This window comes from Castor canadensis, chromosome 6 (genome assembly GCF_047511655.1).
Source record: "Castor canadensis chromosome 6, mCasCan1.hap1v2, whole genome shotgun sequence".
In the NCBI taxonomy this organism is placed as follows: Eukaryota; Metazoa; Chordata; class Mammalia; order Rodentia; family Castoridae; genus Castor; species Castor canadensis.
Genome location: NC_133391.1, coordinates 119,516,199 through 119,535,958, shown reverse-complemented (window position 1 = coordinate 119,535,958; position 19,760 = coordinate 119,516,199). Strand labels below are relative to the sequence as shown.

General features: G+C 44.1%; 1 protein-coding gene across 2 annotated transcripts in view; it reads left to right on the top strand.

Moving 5' to 3' along the window:
• Positions 1-17,567, top strand: part of Map1b (microtubule associated protein 1B) — a 97,771-nt gene extending 80,204 nt beyond the window's left edge. For both annotated transcript variants that reach the window (XM_020174677.2, XM_074077326.1), the window contains 3 exons: positions 1,060-7,558; positions 11,860-12,098; positions 13,158-17,567. In XM_020174677.2, the coding sequence (XP_020030266.2) occupies positions 1,060-7,558; positions 11,860-12,098; positions 13,158-13,313 (6,894 nt within the window). In that variant the 3' untranslated portion in view covers positions 13,314-17,567. The remainder of the gene's footprint in view (positions 1-1,059; positions 7,559-11,859; positions 12,099-13,157) is intronic.
• The last annotated feature ends 2,193 nt before the right edge of the window (positions 17,568-19,760 follow it).

Below are 19,760 nucleotides of genomic sequence, written 5' to 3'. Positions count from 1 at the left end.
GAGACCAGCCAGGACAAATAGTTCATGAGACCCCCATCTCCAAAATAACTAGAGCAAAATGGACTGGCAGTGTGGCTCAAGAAAGAAAATAGTGTTTTCATTACACCATAGTCTCCGTTTTGGTCTCAATTCCACATTCCCTTCCTTGGGGAGTACTAAATAGTGTAATGAAAAATGCTTGGGCCAAATGTGGCCTTAGCCACTTGTATCCACCTTGTCCAATGGGAGTAGGGAGAAAGTAGAGTGTCTCACCTTGGATATAAGCTTGAGCAAATGGGGAATGATCTGGCCACTGACTTGTATAATTATTCATCCATTTTAATCATTGTGGCTTTAATAAAAGCATTTGTATTTGCGGAGGACCTGCTGAGTAAACCACTCATGTTTTAACTAGTGTTAAAACATGGTACTGAGGCCAAAAACCAGTAATTTTTTGTACGGGTAATTCATAGCTTCCTGTCTCCTAGAGTGTGTGTGGGGGGGCAGCCTATCAAACTTATTTCTTTTGTGTCTACTGAATTCTAAAAGAAGATAGCAAGAAAAGCACTATTATCTAAATTCTATTCATGTGTCCTTCAGGGTTTTTTTTTTTTTTTGGTCAAGCCCTATGGGTTAAAAGCAAAAGTTTTATATCAGTGGTGAATTGACTCACATAGCTTTCCCCTGTGATAGTTTAATGTTTTTTTAAAGGGCACTTTTGCATGGCAAATACACAGGGGGAATATTTAAGTTATTTCATAACTGCTGCAGCCCAAGCACCCGTCACCCAGGTGGTCACTAGTTTGGGACTACTGGAGTTCCCTTGCTGGGCAAGGATATATGGAAGAGAGGTCAGAAGGAGGGGTGCTGGTAGTGGGTGAAGAGAGTAACAGGGGGCTCAGGACAGAGGCTGTTCACCTTCCTGTATGTACATATGTCAAGATTTAATCAGTTCATATAAACAAGTGCATTTATGAAACTAGCCCACATGCACTCACTGATCCTGTAACAACTTGTAAGAGATGGAGGTGATGGGCCACTTAAACCTTCTCTTGCTTTATTTCTTCCTTTTAAACCTAGATTGGGGAGTTACTGAGTACCACCCATCCTGCCAACAAAGCCAGCCTAACCCTATTCTGTCCCGAAGAAGGGGACTGGAAGAATTCCAATCTTGATCGACACAACCTCCAAGACTTCATCAATATTAAACTCAACTCAGCTTCTATCTTGCCAGAAATGGAAGGACTCTCTGAGTTTACTGAGTATCTCTCAGAATCCGTGGAAGTCCCGTCTCCCTTTGACATCCTGGAACCCCCCACCTCAGGTGGATTTCTAAAGCTGTCCAAACCCTGCTGTTACATTTTTCCAGGAGGCAGAGGTGATTCTGCCCTGTTTGCAGTGAACGGATTCAACATGCTCATCAATGGAGGATCAGAAAGAAAATCCTGCTTCTGGAAGCTGATCCGGCACTTGGACCGAGTGGACTCCATCCTGCTCACCCACATTGGGGACGACAATTTACCTGGCATCAACAGCGTGCTTCAGCGGAAGATCGCAGAGCTGGAGGAGGAGCAGTCCCAGGGCTCCACCACCAACAGTGACTGGATGAAAAACCTCATCTCCCCTGACTTGGGAGTTGTTTTTCTCAACGTACCTGAAAATCTGAAAAATCCAGAACCTAACATCAAGATGAAGAGAGGCATAGAAGAAGCTTGCTTCACTCTGCAATATCTCACCAAATTGTCCATGAAACCAGAGCCTCTGTTTAGAAGTGTAGGCAATACCATCGATCCTGTCATTCTTTTCCAAAAAATGGGAGTGGGTAAACTTGAGATGTATGTGCTTAACCCGGTCAAGAACAGCAAAGAAATGCAGTATTTTATGCAGCAGTGGACTGGCACCAACAAAGACAAAGCTGAACTAATCTTGCCCAATGGTCAAGAAGTAGATATCCCAATTCCCTACTTAACCTCAGTCTCGTCCTTGATCGTGTGGCATCCAGCCAACCCTGCTGAGAAAATCATTCGAGTTCTGTTTCCTGGAAACAGCACCCAGTACAACATCCTGGAAGGACTGGAAAAGCTCAAACATTTAGACTTCCTGAAGCAGCCACTGGCCACCCAAAAGGATCTCACTGGCCAGGTGCCCACACCCACCGTGAAACAAGTGAAACTGAAGCAGAGGGCTGACAGCCGAGAAAGTCTGAAGCCAGCTGCCAAACCACTGCCCAGCAAATCAGTGCGAAAGGATTCAAAGGAAGAAGCCCCTGATGTCAGCAAAGCTAATCTGGTGGAAAAGCCCCCCAAAGTTGAAAGCAAAGAAAAAGTCATAGTGAAAAAAGACAAGCCAGTAAAAACAGAGACCAAACCTCCAGTGACGGAAAAGGAGGTGCCCAGCAAAGAAGAGCAGCCTCCAGCCAAAGTCGAGGTGCCTGAGAAGCCAGCCACAGACGTCAAACCCAAAATCACCAAAGAGAAGGTGGTGAAGAAAGAAACAAAGGCAAAAGTCGAAGAAAAGAAAGAGGAGAAGGAGAAGCCCAAGAAAGAAGTGGCCAAAAAAGAGGAGAAAACACCTGTCAAGAAGGAGGAAAAACCAAAAAAGGAAGAAGTGAAAAAGGAAGTCAAAAAGGAAATCAAGAAAGAAGAGAAAAAAGAATTCAAGAAAGAGGTCAAGAAGGAAACACCAATGAAAGAAGCCAAGAAGGAAATTAAGAAGGAAGAAAAGAAGGAAGTGAAAAAGGAAGAAAAGGAACCCAAAAAAGAAGTCAAAAAACTCTCCAAGGACACCAAGAAAACATCAACTCCTCTATCTGACACAAAAAAACCAGCTGCTTTAAAGCCAAAAGTTCCTAAGAAGGAAGAGCCCGTGAAGAAGGAGTCTGTTACTGCCGGGAAGCCCAAGGAAAAGGGGAAAATTAAAGTGGTTAAGAAGGAAAGTAAGCCCACGGAGGCTGCTGCTGCCGCAGCCATTGGCACTGTGGCAGCCACAGCAGCAGTGGCTGGCATAGTGGCTGCTGGCCCTGCCAAAGAACTCGAAGCCGAGAGGTCCCTGATGTCATCTCCTGAGGACCTAACCAAGGACTTTGAGGAGCTGAAGGCTGAAGAGATTGATGTCGCAAAGGACATCAAGCCTCAGCTGGAGCTCGTTGACGATGAAGAGAAGCTGAAGGAAACTGAGTCAGTGGAAGCCTATGTCATCCAGAAGGAGACAGAAGTCATCAAAGGTCCTGCTGAGTCTCCTGATGAGGGGATCACAACCACCGAAGGGGAGGGCGAATGTGAGCAAACTCCCGAGGAGCTGGAGCCAGTGGAGAAGCAGGCGGTGGATGACATTGAAAAATTTGAAGACGAAGGAGCAGGTTTTGAAGAATCCTCAGAGACTGGGGACTATGAAGAGAAGGCAGAGACAGAGGAGGCTGAGGAGCCAGAAGAGGATGGAGAGGAAAATGTGTGCGAGAGCACCTCCAAGCTCAGCCCCACTGAGGATGAAGAGAGTGGAAAGGCGGAGGCAGACGTGCACATCAAGGAGAAGAGAGAGTCTGTGGCCAGTGCTGACGACAGAGCAGAAGAAGACATGGAAGAGGGAGTAGAGAAAGGGGAGGCTGAGCAGTCTGAGGAGGAGGGTGAAGAGGACAAAGCTGAAGATGCCAGAGAGGAAGAATACGAGCCTGAAAAGGCCGAAGCTGAAGATTATGTGAGGGCTGTGGTTGACAAAGCCGCAGAGGCTGGTGGCACTGAGGATCAGTACGGGTTTCCTACCATGCCACCCAAGCAACCCGGAGCCCAGTCTCCTGGCCGTGAACCTGCGTCTTCAATTCATGACGAGACTTTACCTGGAGGCTCTGAGAGTGAGGCCACCGCTTCTGATGAGGAAAACCGAGAAGACCAGCCAGAGGAATTCACTGCCACCTCGGGCTACACTCAGTCTACCATTGAGATTTCCAGTGAGCCCACGCCCATGGATGAGATGTCTACTCCTCGAGACGTGATGAGTGACGAGACCAACAACGAAGAGACAGAGTCCCCATCTCAGGAGTTCGTGAACATCACCAAATATGAGTCTTCCCTGTATTCTCAGGAATTCTCCAAACCTGTTGTCGCCTCATTCAACGGATTATCCGACGGGTCAAAAACAGACGCCACTGAAGGCAAGGATTACAGTGCCACAGCCTCTACAATATCACCACCTTCATCCATGGAGGAAGACAAATTCAGCAAATCTGCTCTCCGGGATGCTTATTGCTCTGAAGAGAAAGCAGAAAAAGCCAGTGCTATGTTGGACATCAAAGGTACCGTCTCTCCAGTTTCAGATGAAAGACTTAGCCCAGCCAAGAGCCCCTCCCTGAGTCCGTCTCCACCATCACCCATCGAGAAGACCCCCCTGGGTGAACGTAGTGTGAACTTCTCTCTGACACCCAATGAGATCAAAGTTTCCACAGAAGCAGAAGCAGTCTCTGTGTCTCCTGAGGTAACCCAAGAAGTAGTTGAAGAACACTGTGCCAGTCCTGAAGAGAAGACTCTAGAAGTCGTGTCACCATCTCAGTCTGTGACTGGCAGTGCTGGCCACACACCTTACTACCAATCTCCCACTGAGGAGAAATCCAGTCACCTCCCTACAGAAGTCACTGGAAAACCACAGGCAGTTCCAGTGAGTTTTGAATTTGGTGATGCCAAAGATGAGAGCGAAAGGGCTTCCATCAGCCCCATGGATGAGCCTGTACCTGACTCAGAGTCTCCCATTGAAAAGGTCCTGTCACCTTTACGCAGTCCTCCTCTATTTGGATCTGAGTCTGCATATGAAAGTTTTCTAAGTGCCGATGGCACAGCTCCTGAAAGATGTACAGAAAGCCCCTTTGAAGGAAAGGATGGAAAACCAAGCTCTCCAGATCAAATAAGTCCAATTTCTGAAATGACTTCCACTGGCCTTTACCAAGATGAACGGGAAGGGAAAAGCACAGACTTTATACCAATAAAGGAGGACTTTGGTCCAGAAAAGAAAAGTGATGACATGGAAGCCATGGGTGCCCAACCAGCACTGGCCTTGGATGAAAGGAAATTGGGAGGAGATGTTTCTCCCACACAAATAGATGTCAGTCAGTTTGGCTCTTTCAAGGAAGATACCAAGATGTCCATTTCTGAAGGCACCGTCTCGGACAAGTCAGCCACACCCGTGGACGAGGGCATAGCAGAAGACACACACTCCCACATGGAAGGGGTGGCCTCAGTCTCCACAGCCTCTGTGGCTACCAGCTCGTTTCCTGAGCCAACAACAGACGATGTGTCCCCGTCTCTGCATGCTGAGGTTGGCTCTCCACACTCCACAGAAGTAGATGACTCCCTTTCCGTGTCTGTTGTGCAAACCCCTACCACCTTCCAGGAAACGGAAATGTCTCCATCTAAAGAAGAGTGCCCAAGACCGATGTCAATTTCTCCTCCAGACTTCTCTCCTAAGACAGCCAAATCCAGGACGCCCGTTCAAGACCACCGATCTGAGCAGTCCTCCATGTCTATTGAATTTGGCCAGGAATCTCCTGAGCACTCCCTCGCTATGGACTTTAGTCGGCAGTCTCCAGATCACTCCACCGTGGGTGCAGGTGTCCTCCATATCACAGAAAATGGGCCAACCGAAGTGGACTACAGTCCTTCTGACATGCAGGACTCCAGTTTGTCACATAAGATACCGCCCACGGAGGAGCCGTCCTACACCCAGGATAACGACCTGTCAGAGTTCATCTCAGTGTCTCAGGTGGAGGCCTCCCCATCCACCTCTTCTGCTCATACTCCTTCTCAGATAGCTTCTCCTCTTCAAGAAGACACTCTGTCCGATGTCGCCCCTCCCAGGGACATGTCCTTGTATGCCTCACTTGCCTCTGAAAAGGTACAGAGTCTGGAAGGAGAGAAGCTGTCTCCCAAATCTGATATCTCTCCTCTCACTCCCCGAGAGTCCTCTCCTTTATACTCACCCGAATTTTCAGATTCTACCTCTGCAGTGAAGGAGAGTGCCGCAGCTTGCCACACCTCCTCTTCTCCACCTGGAGATGCGACATCCGCAGAGCCCTATGGCTTCCGTGCCTCCATGTTATTTGATACAATGCAGCATCATCTGGCCTTGAATAGAGATATGACGGCTTCTGGCTTGGAGGACAGTGGAGGGAAGACACCCGGTGACTTTAGCTATGCTTATCAAAAGTCTGAGAAGACCACTAGGTCTCCAGATGAAGAAGATTATGACTATGAGTCTTATGAGAAATCCACACGGACCCCAGATATGGGTAGCTATTACTATGAGAAGACAGAGCAAACCATAAAGTCCCCATGTGACAGTGGCTACTTGTATGAGACTGTTGAGAAAACCACCAAGACCCCTGAAGATGGTGGCTATGCCTGTGAAATTACTGAGAAGACCACGCGGACCCCCGAAGAGGGTGGGTACTCTTATGAGGTAACTGAGAAGACAACTAGGACCCCAGAAGTGGGTGGCTACAGCTACGAAAAGACTGAGAGATCCAGAAAGCTCCTGGATGACATCAGCAATGGCTATGATGACTCTGAGGATGCAGCCCACACATTCGGGGACTCCAGCTACTCGTACGAGACCACAGAGAAACTTAGCAGCTTCCCTGAATCTGAAAGTTACTCCTATGAAACATCTACAAAAACGACACGAAGCCCTGAGTCTGCCGCATACTGTTACGAGACCACGGAGAAAATCACGAAAACCCCCCAGGCATCTACATACTCCTACGAGACCTCAGATCGATGCTACACTACAGAAAAGAAGTCCCCCTCGGAGGCCCGCCAAGATGTGGATTTGTGCCTCGTGTCCTCCTGTGAATACAAGCATCCCAAGACAGAGCTGTCTCCCTCCTTCATCAATCCCAATCCTCTGGAGTGGTTTGCCAGTGAAGATCCCATTGAGGAGTCAGAGAAGCCCCTCACTCAGTCAGGGGGAGCCCCACCACCTCCAGGAGAAAAGCAACAGGGGCGACAGTGTGATGAAACCCCTCCCACCTCAGTTAGCGAGTCAGCTCCATCCCAGACTGATTCTGATGTCCCCCCGGAGACGGAAGAGTGTCCTTCCATCACAGCTGATGCCAATATCGACTCGGAAGATGAGTCGGAAACCATCCCCACAGACAAAACTGTCACGTACAAACACATGGATCCTCCTCCAGCCCCCCTGCAGGACCGAAGCCCTTCTCCCCGCCACCCTGATGTGTCCATGGTAGACCCAGAGGCCTTGGCCATTGAGCAGAACCTGGGCAAAGCTCTGAAGAAAGACCTAAAAGAGAAGACCAAGACCAAGAAGCCAGGAACAAAGACCAAATCCTCTTCACCCGTCAAAAAGGCTGATGGGAAGCCCAAGCCCTTGGCAGCTTCCCCCAAACCAGGAGCCTTGAAGGAATCCTCGGATAAGGTGTCCAGAGTGGCTTCTCCTAAGAAGAAAGACTCTGTGGAAAAAGCGACGAAAACCACCACTACTCCTGAGGTCAAAGCCACACGTGGGGAAGAGAAAGACAAGGAGACCAAAAACGCTGCCAATGCCTCCACCTCCAAATCGGTGAAGACCGCAGCTGCAGGTGGGTTGAGAACGCTGGCGTCCTGATGTAGGCCGTGACAGTGCTTTCATCTGCAGCCTTTCTGTTTCCTCATTCAGCCTTGTACTGGGACGATCAGAGAGCACAGACTATTGCTTTACCTTCCCACTACTGTCTCTTGTCTAAAGGTTCGTATCTTAGCCCAGGGAGCCCTCAGGTTTGGGCTTAGCTTGGCATACGGCTCAGAGCAGCTAGGATTCGTCAGCTGAGGAACAGAGCAACTACAGTCCTGATGAAAACCTTCAGAACTAAGGATGTGTGCAAGGTGCTCTGGCTGCAGGCTTGGGGGTGACCCAGTCCAGGAGTTCCCAAAGGTCGAGGAAGAACCAGAGGTTCCATGCCATTTCTGGCACGATCAGAACTCTAAGATTTACGGTCCTTTTTTTTCTTTAATAAGAAAATTCAAAATGAAATTATAAGATTTTTTTTTTCAATTAAAAAACTCACCAGGTGGCCGGGCCCCAGTGGTTCATGCCTGTAATCCGAGCTACTCAGGAGGTAAGATCGAGGTTTGAAGCCAGCCTGGGCAAATAGTTTGAAAACATCCTTTACAAAAAACAAAAGAGCTATAGAGTGGCTCAAGGTGTAGGGCCTGAGTTCAAGCCCCAGTACCACACACACACACACACACACACACACACAACAAAACTCACCAGGTGACTGAAGATGTAGCTAAATGATAGCGCGTTTGCCTAGTGTGCACATGGCCATGGGTTCAGTCCCCCATGTGTTTCAGCTGCAAAAAAACACAGCTGAAAACAGAAAATATAAAATGTAAGTGACCAGTTTGTATATACATCCCCACTGAAGGTAACTTTTTTGTGTGTGTATGATACTGGGTTTTTAACTTAATGCTTTGTGCCCACTAAGCAGGTTCTCTACCACTTGAGCCTCACCCCCAGCCTGGTAATGTTTTCTTACAAGCTAAGGAGCACCATAATTCCAGTTGACCAGTGAGTACCCAATACCAATGAGAGGAAAGCATTGGCTGCTCTTGCTAGTTTTCTTTTGAAACAAGGCATTGCTGTGTAGCACAGACTGGCCTTGAACTTGTGATTGTTCTGCCATATCCATACTCCCTGAAGGTTATTTCAGGTTGAAATTCTCCTTAGGAACAGATATCCCCAGCTTCTTCTGATCATTCCTGATTTGCCCCTGGCTCTCAGATTTGCCTGCTTTTTAGCAGCAAGGTGGGCTTTGGATGGAATTGGTTTCTGGCAGCACATCTTCATTTTGTTGCTTCAAATCATTAGTCATTCACAGGAATTTACATTAACACATTCTCTTTGTGTTATACAATTTTCCAGGGGTTTTAGATCGCAATTCACAAAGTACTATGAATTGATCCAAACACATAAAGCAAAAAAGAATTTAACTGTGTCTTTGATCGATTGATTTTACAGTACTAGGGTTTGAACTCAGCGCTTTGAGCCAAGCTGCCAGCCCTTCTTTGACTTATTAAGGAAAATCTGAGAGGTGAACATTTTGGGCTCTCAAAATCAGCACATTTTAGGATGTATTGGTTACAGATGTTTACTTTATATGGAGCATCAATTTTAGGACTCAGTTTTCATCAGACTTAGTGTTCATATACATCCATACAGAAAGCAAACTGAATTTGTTTATGCTTAGAACGAATGTAAAAGCACCAGATGGCTAACCCCTTGGCCTGAAAGTTCATCAAATCCACTCAAACAGATAAAAACTGTGCTACCAAATTTATCAATTTATGTGGTACTGGGCCTTGAACTCAGGGCCTCTACCTTGAGCCACTCCACCAACCCTTTTTTGTGGTGGGTTTTTTCAAGATATAGTCTCACAAACTATCGAACCGAGATCCTCCTGGTCTTTGCCTCCTGAGTAGCTAGGATTACAGGTGTGAGTCACCAGCATCTGGCCTGATTTAAAAAAAATTTTTTTTTTGAACATTTAAAGGCAAAGTAATAAAGACGAGATGAGTTCATTTTAATTTATTTTGGCTGGGTGTAATGGTACGTGCCTATAGTTCCAGCACTTGGGAGGCTGAGACAGGAGTCTCATGAGTTTCAGGCCAGTCTAGGTTATACAGTGAAACTGTCCCAAAAATTCTTTTTAAAAAAATTTACCTTGAAGATGCTTTTAGATTTCTACAAGTTAATTGGGGGAGAAATGACCCAAACCTTGTATGCACATGTGAATAATAAAATTAAAAAAAAAAATTTCTACAATGGCAGAAAAAACAACCCAGTGAATAATGTCCATAGTAGTGATTTAATATTCAAGGGAAAATTGCAGACATGGTTAATTATTTGAATTAATTAATTCAAATAATTGAATTCAATAATTCAATAATTATTGAATTGAATAATTGAATTGAATTAATTTGAAAGTCAAAGTCCTACTGTAATTGAGAATTCTTTAGGAGGTGCCCAAACAGATATTTTGAGGGCTTTCAGCTCAGTTTCACTCTATGGCCTATCAATCTATTTATAAAATGAGTTAGTTTATCCAAGTATCAGTTTGGCTGATTCTTGCCACTCCCCAGCCACCCCACCAAAAGTAAAACTGGACAATTTATGGAATTTACTGGTGGTTTTGACTCTAGGGTGAAGTTTTAAACTTCCATGGAGAAAGGAAAGAGGGCTAAGAATTTAGAATCTAGCTGGCATTTTTAAATGGCTTTTTAGCAGTGGTCTCAAACCAGCTGCTCATTAGCACCAGGATGCTTTTAGAAGACAGTAAGGTCCAGATCCCGGCCCTAATCCAGTTAAGTGAGATCCTGGAGAATGAGGCTTTGTCACCAGTAAGCATCTGAGGTGACTGTTAATTATGCAATAGGGTGAAAGATCATTGCCCTAGAGTGCTGCTACTATTGTTTCAAAAACTCTGAATCTCCTACCTTGAACACTGAACACTGAACACATCGGCAAGCCAGCTCACTAAACAATGCCAGGAAGCTTTGGGTTCATATAGGTCTTTGTTTCCTGGGCCTTTCTGCTTTAGGCTGGGAATTTTGGCTACAGGATGCCCCTTTCCCCAGTCTGGTATGTCCTGATTGGTGAGCAAAAGCCTAGTCTTTCTGGGCTTTTCTTTGTCAAAGGTTGGTGTTCAACCCTCTCTAAGGAGAGATGACTGGCTTTGCAGAGCACTGTGCTAAGGAGGGAATCAGGCTATTGAATGAGGTGGAGGTGCAGCGTGCTCTGGAGATATCTGGGGTTAGGATCTGAACCGTTTACTAGGTCATATGTTCAGCTGTACTATTCAGCTGTGGACAGAATTGGTATCAAATGAGACCCTAAAGAGTGATTGTAAAAGCCACTTAACTGGATTGCCAAATAAAAATGCTTCCTTTTGATATTTAAAATGTAAATGTTTGTTAGATACAGCTCTTGAGGGGCGGAGAGGTATATTCTATTTAGTTCCTTCTTTTAGGAAGGCCTTGAAACTCTTCTTTCTCTTCTTTTCTTTTCTTTTTTAATGGTACTAGAGATACTGAACTCAGGGCCTAGTGCTTGCTAGGCAGCCCCTCCAAAATTTGAGCCATGCCCCCATCCCTTTTTGTTTTAGTTTTTTTGGGGGGAACGGTGGTCCTGGGGTTTGAACTCAGGGCCTCATGCTTACTAGACAGGCATTCTGACACTTGATTCACTCCACCAGCCCTTTTTTGTGTTGGATCTTTTTGAAATAGGATCTCATGAACTATTTGCCCAGGCTGGCTTCAACTGTGGTCCTCCTCAATCTCTGCCTCCCAAGTAGCTAGGGGATTACAGGCATGAGCCACTGGTGTCTAGCCTGCTTTAGTTATTTTTGAGATAAAGTCTCACTTTATGTCTGGGCCACCCTGGGCCATGGTCTTCCTGATTTCAGGTTTCAGCCTCCCATGTAGTTGGGATGATAGGTATGCCACCACATCCCACTTTTATTGGTTGAGATGGGGTCACCCTAACTCTCCCCCTACTTCCTTCCCCAATGGCGTTAAACTAAGATCTTCCTGGTCCCTGCCTCCTGAGTAGCTAGGATTACAGGCTTGAGACAATGTGTCCTGCTAAACTCTTCTGACTTTCTGATGGTTATCCATAAAGGGAAGCTATCCCATTCATCAGTTCCCCTATTGAGTTGATAAATAGCATAGTATATTTTCTCACATTGCTAGTGTTTGATGCCCACTACAAGATATCAGGCAGATGGAAAGGGTGTCACCTCTTTGCAGGACATGGGTCCTGCTGAGTGGGAAAGGTGTATTGGACATATGGGTTTCTTCACATTGCTGTGACCCTTGCTCTATCTTCTTTTTAAAACCAAAGGACCAGGAACTACCAAGACAGCCAAGTCCTCAGCTGTGCCTCCAGGCCTCCCAGTATATTTGGACCTGTGCTATATTCCCAATCACAGCAATAGTAAGAACGTTGATGTTGAATTTTTCAAGAGAGTGCGGTCATCCTACTATGTGGTGAGTGGGAATGACCCTGCTGCCGAGGAGCCCAGCCGGGCTGTCCTGGACGCCTTGTTGGAAGGGAAGGCTCAGTGGGGCAGCAATATGCAGGTAAGAACTCCAAGGACTGTGTCTGTGCTGCAGTTGAGCTGGGTCCAGAGGCAGAGGGAAGGAACCATGCTTAAAGAGGCGCTTTTATGATTGTGAATCTTACATGAGCTGCGTCCTGAGTCTGTCACATATGAAATGTCCTAAGGACAAGTTGGTTTAACATACAGAGATAGCAAAGTAGTAGTATTGACGGGACCACTGACCATGGCAGATGGGAAAGCCACTTTAGGCTTAATTCGTTAATATGCAAAATGGGCCAAGATGAATTACCTTTCTTCCCAATACACTGAGTATTTTGTGTGTGAATCAAAGTGGTTCTATTTCCATGGCAGAGCTGCTGAATCTTGTAGCTAGGAACTTGGCCATTGAGAAAATTAGCTGTTAGGTGAAATTCTATAGTAGAAGAATCTATAGGATCCCTCCCATCCCCAAACCCCATGCCTAACTACCTCCCCACCCCCACCCCAGTGAGTCATCTATGAGCTTTGCTTATCTAACTTGGGTTTCTGCATGGAATGACCTAGCAAACTGTGTTTGCATAATATTACACAGAATTACATAGAATCATATGGAATGAGAGGTACCCAGTGACCTCTGAATGAATATTCGATGGAATTTCTCCTCTTCAAACCATTAGCCAAGTACCTCACTCCCCCAACCCAACCACACAGGCGAATTAAAGATACAAAGCTTAAAGCTACACACGGTAGGTGGGCTTTTTCGAGAAATTTCACCTTAACTAAGGCATTTCGTCTTGTAACACCAAAAGACTGAAAAAGCAGATAGTGACGTTGGATGAATTAATTGGCAAGTCACTCATTTGCTTTTGGAAAGTTGCCAACTTTCCCTCAGAAAAAAAGTTATCTTTAACAGCTTTATTCAGCTTCCTGAATTTTTGTTGTAGGTTGAAAAACCCTTCGCACTTCCTGGGGAAAATAGGAAAACTTTTCTTTTGCTCCCCTTCTTTTGGTGGTCCAACTACTACCTTTGTTTTGGTTGTTCTATTTTTACTTGTGGTTTCTGTCTGCCCTTAAGCAGTTATTTTCTCTCTCCTTGCAGGTGACTTTGATCCCAACTCATGACTCAGAAGTGATGAGGGAATGGTACCAGGAGACCCACGAGAAGCAGCAAGACCTCAACATCATGGTTTTAGCAAGCAGCAGCACAGTGGTTATGCAAGACGAATCCTTCCCTGCATGCAAGATAGAACTGTAAAAACCACGGCCAGCCACCCTACAGGATTTGAACTTTGTTTCCAGAAATTCTTGAATTTGAAACTACCTTTTCTAAAACATCAATTCATCTAATTAAGTCGCTAAACAATTACCTGCCAAATGCTATACTGTGTCATGTGATGCAAGTCACTAATATTTCTCAGTTTTTTGCTGATTGCTAAGGGAAGTAACAGTATTCCCACAGTAGGGTTCAAGTTACTGCAAAATTACTACCCCCATTCATCTCTGCTGAACATTTGGAAACCATGCACTAGCAAACCCAACTGATTTCTGCTAGGTAGAGGCATTTGTGTTAGGGAGAGAGAGAGAAAGAGGGAGAAAGAGAGCAAGAGAGAGGAGGGGGGAGGGAGAAAGGGAGTGAGGGATTGAGCATACAAAGAGAATGCAGGAAAGAGAGAGAAAGAATGAGAAAGAAAAAGAATGCAAGAGAAGGAGATGGAATGGTAGGGAATTCTGGTGAGAATCCCAGAGAGAAAAAGATAGAGCAGGGTGGGGTAAAGAGAAGACAAACTAACAATTAGGTCTGTATTTTCTCAGTCAGTAGATATTCTGTAGTCTACATGGGCAAAGTTTTCCATTTTTGTAGTCTGAGTCATCCCAAAGGGTCTTAATTTTCTAAAGCAAGTTGGCTAGAACAAAAAGAACAGAACTTGTGCTGAGGGCATGTGAGACGTTCACGCCTTAATTAAAAGCTCTTTCAGTTCGAAGGCTGCACACTGACATACGGTAGTGAGTGTAGACTGGACATGCAAATGGTTTGAGCCCCATTCAGAACTCTCAGACTCTTTAAAGACATGAGTAGACTGATCTAAGGCATGCTCCCAGCATTTGTCCACCCACTTAGTCCATACTGCGTCAATTAACCTGCATGCAACAACACCCAAGTCCACCCAATTAACTGAAGCAAATACCAAAGCAGTTGGGAGTACAATACGGTAGACATTTTGCCTTAGGAAGTGACTTGAATGTACAAAGATACTTGATGCACTTATTTTTTAATGTGAGACAGCAAGTTTATAAAACATCCATGTAGGATTGTAGGCACTCAGGTTAAAGGCGTGTGTGCGAGGGGGTAACCAGAAGCTGATCTGATTGGTCCAACAGTTTGATGCTGAGTCATGCGTGTTGAATACCACTTGGATGCACTTGTGGCCCCTCAGCCAAACAAGTTGCGCCTTTCATAGCTTCTTTACAACTGCAAGTTCAAGAGTGAAATGGCTTCTGTGATCAGAACTGGGAAAACAGTGAATCTTATGGTGGAAGAGGTTCTCAGCAAGTGTACAGTATTTACCTTCCTTTGTCTTACATTGGCTTTTTAAATTTTCCATTAATTTCAACATAATTATGGGAACAAGTGTACAGAAGAATTTTTTTTAAATATGTGAGAACTTTTCATAGATGAACTTTTTAACAAATGTTTTCATTTACAGGAAAATGCAAAGAAAAATTTCAAGTGGAAGTTTTTTTTGTTTTTTTTTTTTTAAAGTGTTTCGTAAGACAAAAATTGAAGTTTTTGAAGTTCTGGCAAGATTGAAGTTGATACTGAAGTAATAATATTTATTAAAAACCTGTAACTACCAGGAATAATGAAACCTCCCACCCTTTGATTCCCATCCCATAAAAATCTATGTATGTGGTACTTGAGAATGGCATGGTGGTAGGGTACCTTTCAGGGCCTTTACAAGTACATCACCCACTGGTATCCTACATTCTTCTTTCAGTACCTTCAACCATGAGGTAAAAGAGCCAAGTTCAAAAGAACCCTTGTACAAATTTGCTTTGGGATTTTCTTTTCTGGAAAAAAAAAAAAAAAAAAAACCATAGACTGAAAACAAATGAATTCCCAACTTCCCAACTCCTGCATTCATTCTGTAGAGTTCAAACATAGTGTCAATCAGTGTCATCATTGAACCATGAACCTGGGAAGCCAGATCACAATTAAAACTGAGGGCCAGTCTCAAGTGGCAGATCAATGTACCCAGTGTTCAGATATGGCTCAGTGACAACTGTGCTGTGCTCTGTCACGTTACGTTTCCTGCAGACTCTAAGAGCTACGGAGTAGTGAACAATGACCTCACTTTATTTCCTGTGTTATTTATTTCAATATTAACATTTTAGTTTATTTTCGTCTGTTAAGTGTATGTTTTGCACTGCTATCTACTATGAGGGTTTAAACAATGCTTCTTCAGGGTCCCTTCTTTGGGGTCCTATGCAGTCTACTTAATGCTGTGAATTACCTTTTCCAAATGTTTAATTTTTTTAAATCAATATTCTATTTTTGTTAGGCTTCTCTTGGAATGCATTTTTTTTATTTATTACCTTATTTCTTCCAAGTCCTTAAAAATAGCACATTAAAGGTACAAAAATTGTATACATAATAGAAGTCATTGTGATGAAAATGGATTTCCTTGACTATAAACTCATCTACTTCAAACTTCCTTTATGAGACAAACTGAAACTCAAGGTAGTTATTTAATGGTTAGCTGTTGAGTTGGCCAATGCATGGGAAGAAAATTTCTAGCCTTCTTGCCAAATCCAGACCTCTGGTTGATCTTTCTTTGACAGAAGATGAAGTTATTTTCCAATTTCCCAAATTAATTTAACATGTATATTTTGCTTTAAAAAATGCAGGCATTTTAGGAGAATCAATAGCCAGTCTTTGGCTACAACTACTCTATCCCACTTTTTTTTTCTGCTATGAGATTTAATGGAAAAAATATTTTAAAAATTGTCACTGGTTAGCTGGCTTTTTCCTACAAAAATCTATCGGTACCGTACTCCATCCATTGTTCTCAATGATGGCTACAGAGCCTGAGTATACCGGAAAAACCAATATTTGCATTACAGGTTGCTCCTGTCCTTCCAGACACCTTTCCTACCTGTGTGACTAACCTAATTTTGCTAGTCCCATAAATACACAATTAGTTTAGTATCAGCCATCACAAAGTACCATGTACCTTCATGGTTGAGCTGAAAATCGACACAGGCTTCTTAAAAGCTTTGTTCATACTGATTTCTTAATCCGATTGTATAGATTTGAATATTTGAGTGGACGGAATTTCCACTCAGTTTAAATGATGAGATTCTATTGAGATAGCACTCATGATCATGACCTTTTTGGTAGTATTCTTAAAATTCTACAGAGACTAAACGTTAGAGACGACCCTCCGTTTTCAATTTTAACCAATTCTCTCCCCTTTCTCAAAACCCCAACCCCTGTGCATGCTTTCTCAGTCTTGTGGTGGGACTGGATACAATGACTGACCGACCCTTCCCTCTCCCTCCTCCAACACCATTTTCCATGGAATTCAAAAGACAAAATTTTTTCTTATCGTTACATATCATAGTGAATGGTTTCCCCAGTGTATATGAATGTTTTAAGTGTCTGCAATAGCTTACAAAGTTTAGGAGCTTTCAATCCTCATTTAATAAGATTTAATTATTTGCTAATGGAAATGTCACCACCTTTCATTTTCCCTCTGTTACCAAATTTCAGCTCTCAGGAGCTGCTCCACTTCTGGAATTGCTTTCCTTGCCTCTCTTTAGTCATCTGTCACAGGAGATTCCTGCTCAGTAATGATACTGTGAGTTAGGATAATGACTTTTTTTGTGCTTCTGATTTAGGAGAAAAGATCCTGTTTCCATTTGAAAGGAACTGTAAGCTTTTATCCTTAACCAACTGAACAACACATCATCAGCAGTCTAGAGATGAGCATTTCTTTGACAGCAGTTAGGTTATTCACCTGGTATTAACACTGTTCACTATATTAAAAAACAAAAAAAACTGTGACTTTATGAAGTTAATTTAAAAGGCAGCATCAAAAACTGAAAAGGAAGGGAAAATAAACCCAGCTTCTCTGCACTTGTTTGGAGCTCCCCAAAAGAGGGGCCATGGAGAAGAAGCTGCCCTTTGGACAGCTGCAGCTCAGTCACACTTTCAAGCCCTGGAAAGAAGCCGTCCTGAGCCAAGCCAGGCCGAGAAGCACTTCACACTCCTCTCTCTCGTTCTGAATGGTGTTTGTGTCAGTCTGCAGCTGTGTATGGTATTGTCTTATAATCCTGCATCACTTCTATCCTATCCAGTCATATCTAATGTAGAAAATTAGTTTCCAGTGAGAGTAATATGTAGTGCTTTTATGATATTTGTGTGCAATATCCCCTCTTCCATTGAGGATATTTGATGTAAAGGAGAAAAAAACTCAGTTCCACAATAAAATACAAAATGGCAAAAGTTCACGTGTGTTATGCTGTCTGCCTTTGGCTTTGTATTCCTATCTGAGTTTGCCATCCATGATAAAGGTGACTGTATTCTTTTCAGGCTGAGCTCACTGACTTTGGGGGAACAGCCCACAAGGTCCTGATACTAATTTTTGCAACTGTTCCTTTGTTAGGCACACTCTAGAGGATGTTAGAGTCTAAGGTCAAGGAAAAGGACAATTAAAATTGTTGCCTAACAATTTTTGCCAACCACAGACCAGTGTAGTTTGATGGAGAATATTGTGAAGTTTCCAGAACAAACCGCAAATAAACAAAAACCAGATTTTCATCCTGGCTCTGCCACATCCAGCTGGAAGACCTGTCTGGACTTAACCTGCCTGGAATTTGTTTTCTTCCCTATAAAATGAGTATTATTTTGGAAAGATGATTATAACAAAGAATACCTAAAGAAGTAAGGTTGAAATTATTATATGTTTACTCAATACCCAACAGTGGTTACACCTGGATTGTGGAACTTCCAGGGGGAACAAAACAACAGCTCTCTTAGCTGATTGGGAAAGATAGGCAATGGCACCACATTGTCGAGTGTGAGTGTGTTTGTGTATGAGGGAGAGAGGGGGAGAGGGTGGGAGAGAGACAGAGAGAGAGCGAGAGCCAATTCCAGGCAGAGGCAACAACTCATACAGTGGCTTAGCAGAGTGGGATCAGCAGCCATTGGGAAGCACAGACTGCTCAGGATGGCGGTGTGTAGTGGGGAGAGCCAGGCATCTCAGTTCACCCCGTGTGGTTACAGAGAATGTGCTCACACGGGCAGTACTTGGCTCTGTCTGCCTTCAGAGATAGTCCTATAGCCTCAAAGGCCACTGCAACCTATTCTGAGTCACCACGGGTGACATCCTTTTGGCCCATTCACTGCTTTCCATCTTGCCTTCAGACCACCAGACTGCATCGAGCAGTCCTGTCAGAAACTACAGTTTGTTAAGTGAGATCTGAAACCCCTCCAGAAATTAAAGAATTAAGCAGATGAGAACTGGATTTTCTCCTAGAGGTTTTAATTACATCTGAAGACTAAAATTAAATAGCTAAGTAGGTTGCTTTCTGTTCTATTGCTGAATTGCCCAGTTCCAGGAAGTTTTCCATGAACCTAGGATGGCAACCATCCTGGTTTGCTTGGGACGCCCAATGTCAGCACTGAAAGACCTGTGCTAAGAAAACCCTCAGTCCTACGGGAGCCCTGAGCGTGCTCTTCATGTATCTGCTCACTGCCCTGTTATTTATTTATTTATATTATATCGGGAGAAGAGCTAGCCCTCTTCCAGCTGGTCCTTTTTTATACATTGGAGGCAGCTTTTCTTTTTTCTTTTTCTGTCTTCCAAGCAAATAATCAGGTTTATTGAGGTCCTGTGGCCATATTTTCTCTTTTTAATTGTATTGCTCATTTGGGATGCTTTTCTGTGTTCCTGCAATGATCTTTTGACATACCCTTGACTCCTGAATTCTTGGTCTGTTGCATAATTCACATCACCATTTCCTCTTTGATCTGCTATTTGTATGTCTTAGAAACTCAATGGAACTGTATCTGCAGCTAGGATCACAGGCAGTCCCTTTATTTGCTATGAGCAGTTGTGCTGGCTCACTCTGGGGGTGCAGGCAGTGTTTCACAGGTGATGGTGCAGGGCTTGATGCAGAGAGAGCTTCCCATGCTCCTATGGACCCAGGTCTACAGGCCCAGACCATCCCCACCCAAACCAGAAATGCACTGCGGTTCCAAGGCAGCTTCGGGTTTCAATGCCACATGTAAACTGGTGATTTTGCAATTCTGTTTGCAGCTTGCCTTTTTCCTCTGATCTCCAAACTCAACAACCCAGCTGCCTATTATGTTTTCCATTTGGATGTCCAGTAGGGGTCTTTCAAATACTGCACATCAAGTTTAACACACCCCCAAACAAACACCCAATCTTTCTCCCCAGACTTGCTTCTCCCCCTGGGCTTTTCCAACTCAGTAAATGGCAAATACCTAATTCCAGGTGCTCAGGTCATAAGTCTCAGCCTGTCAGGAAACCCAGCTGGCTTGACCTTCAGAATACAGTCACACACCACATCATGACACTGGTCAATCGTGGGTCTATATGGTGGTGTACTCCATATAGAGCGGGTGAGTAGTTCTGATATTCACAATGACGATGCAATTACCTGATGATGCATTTTC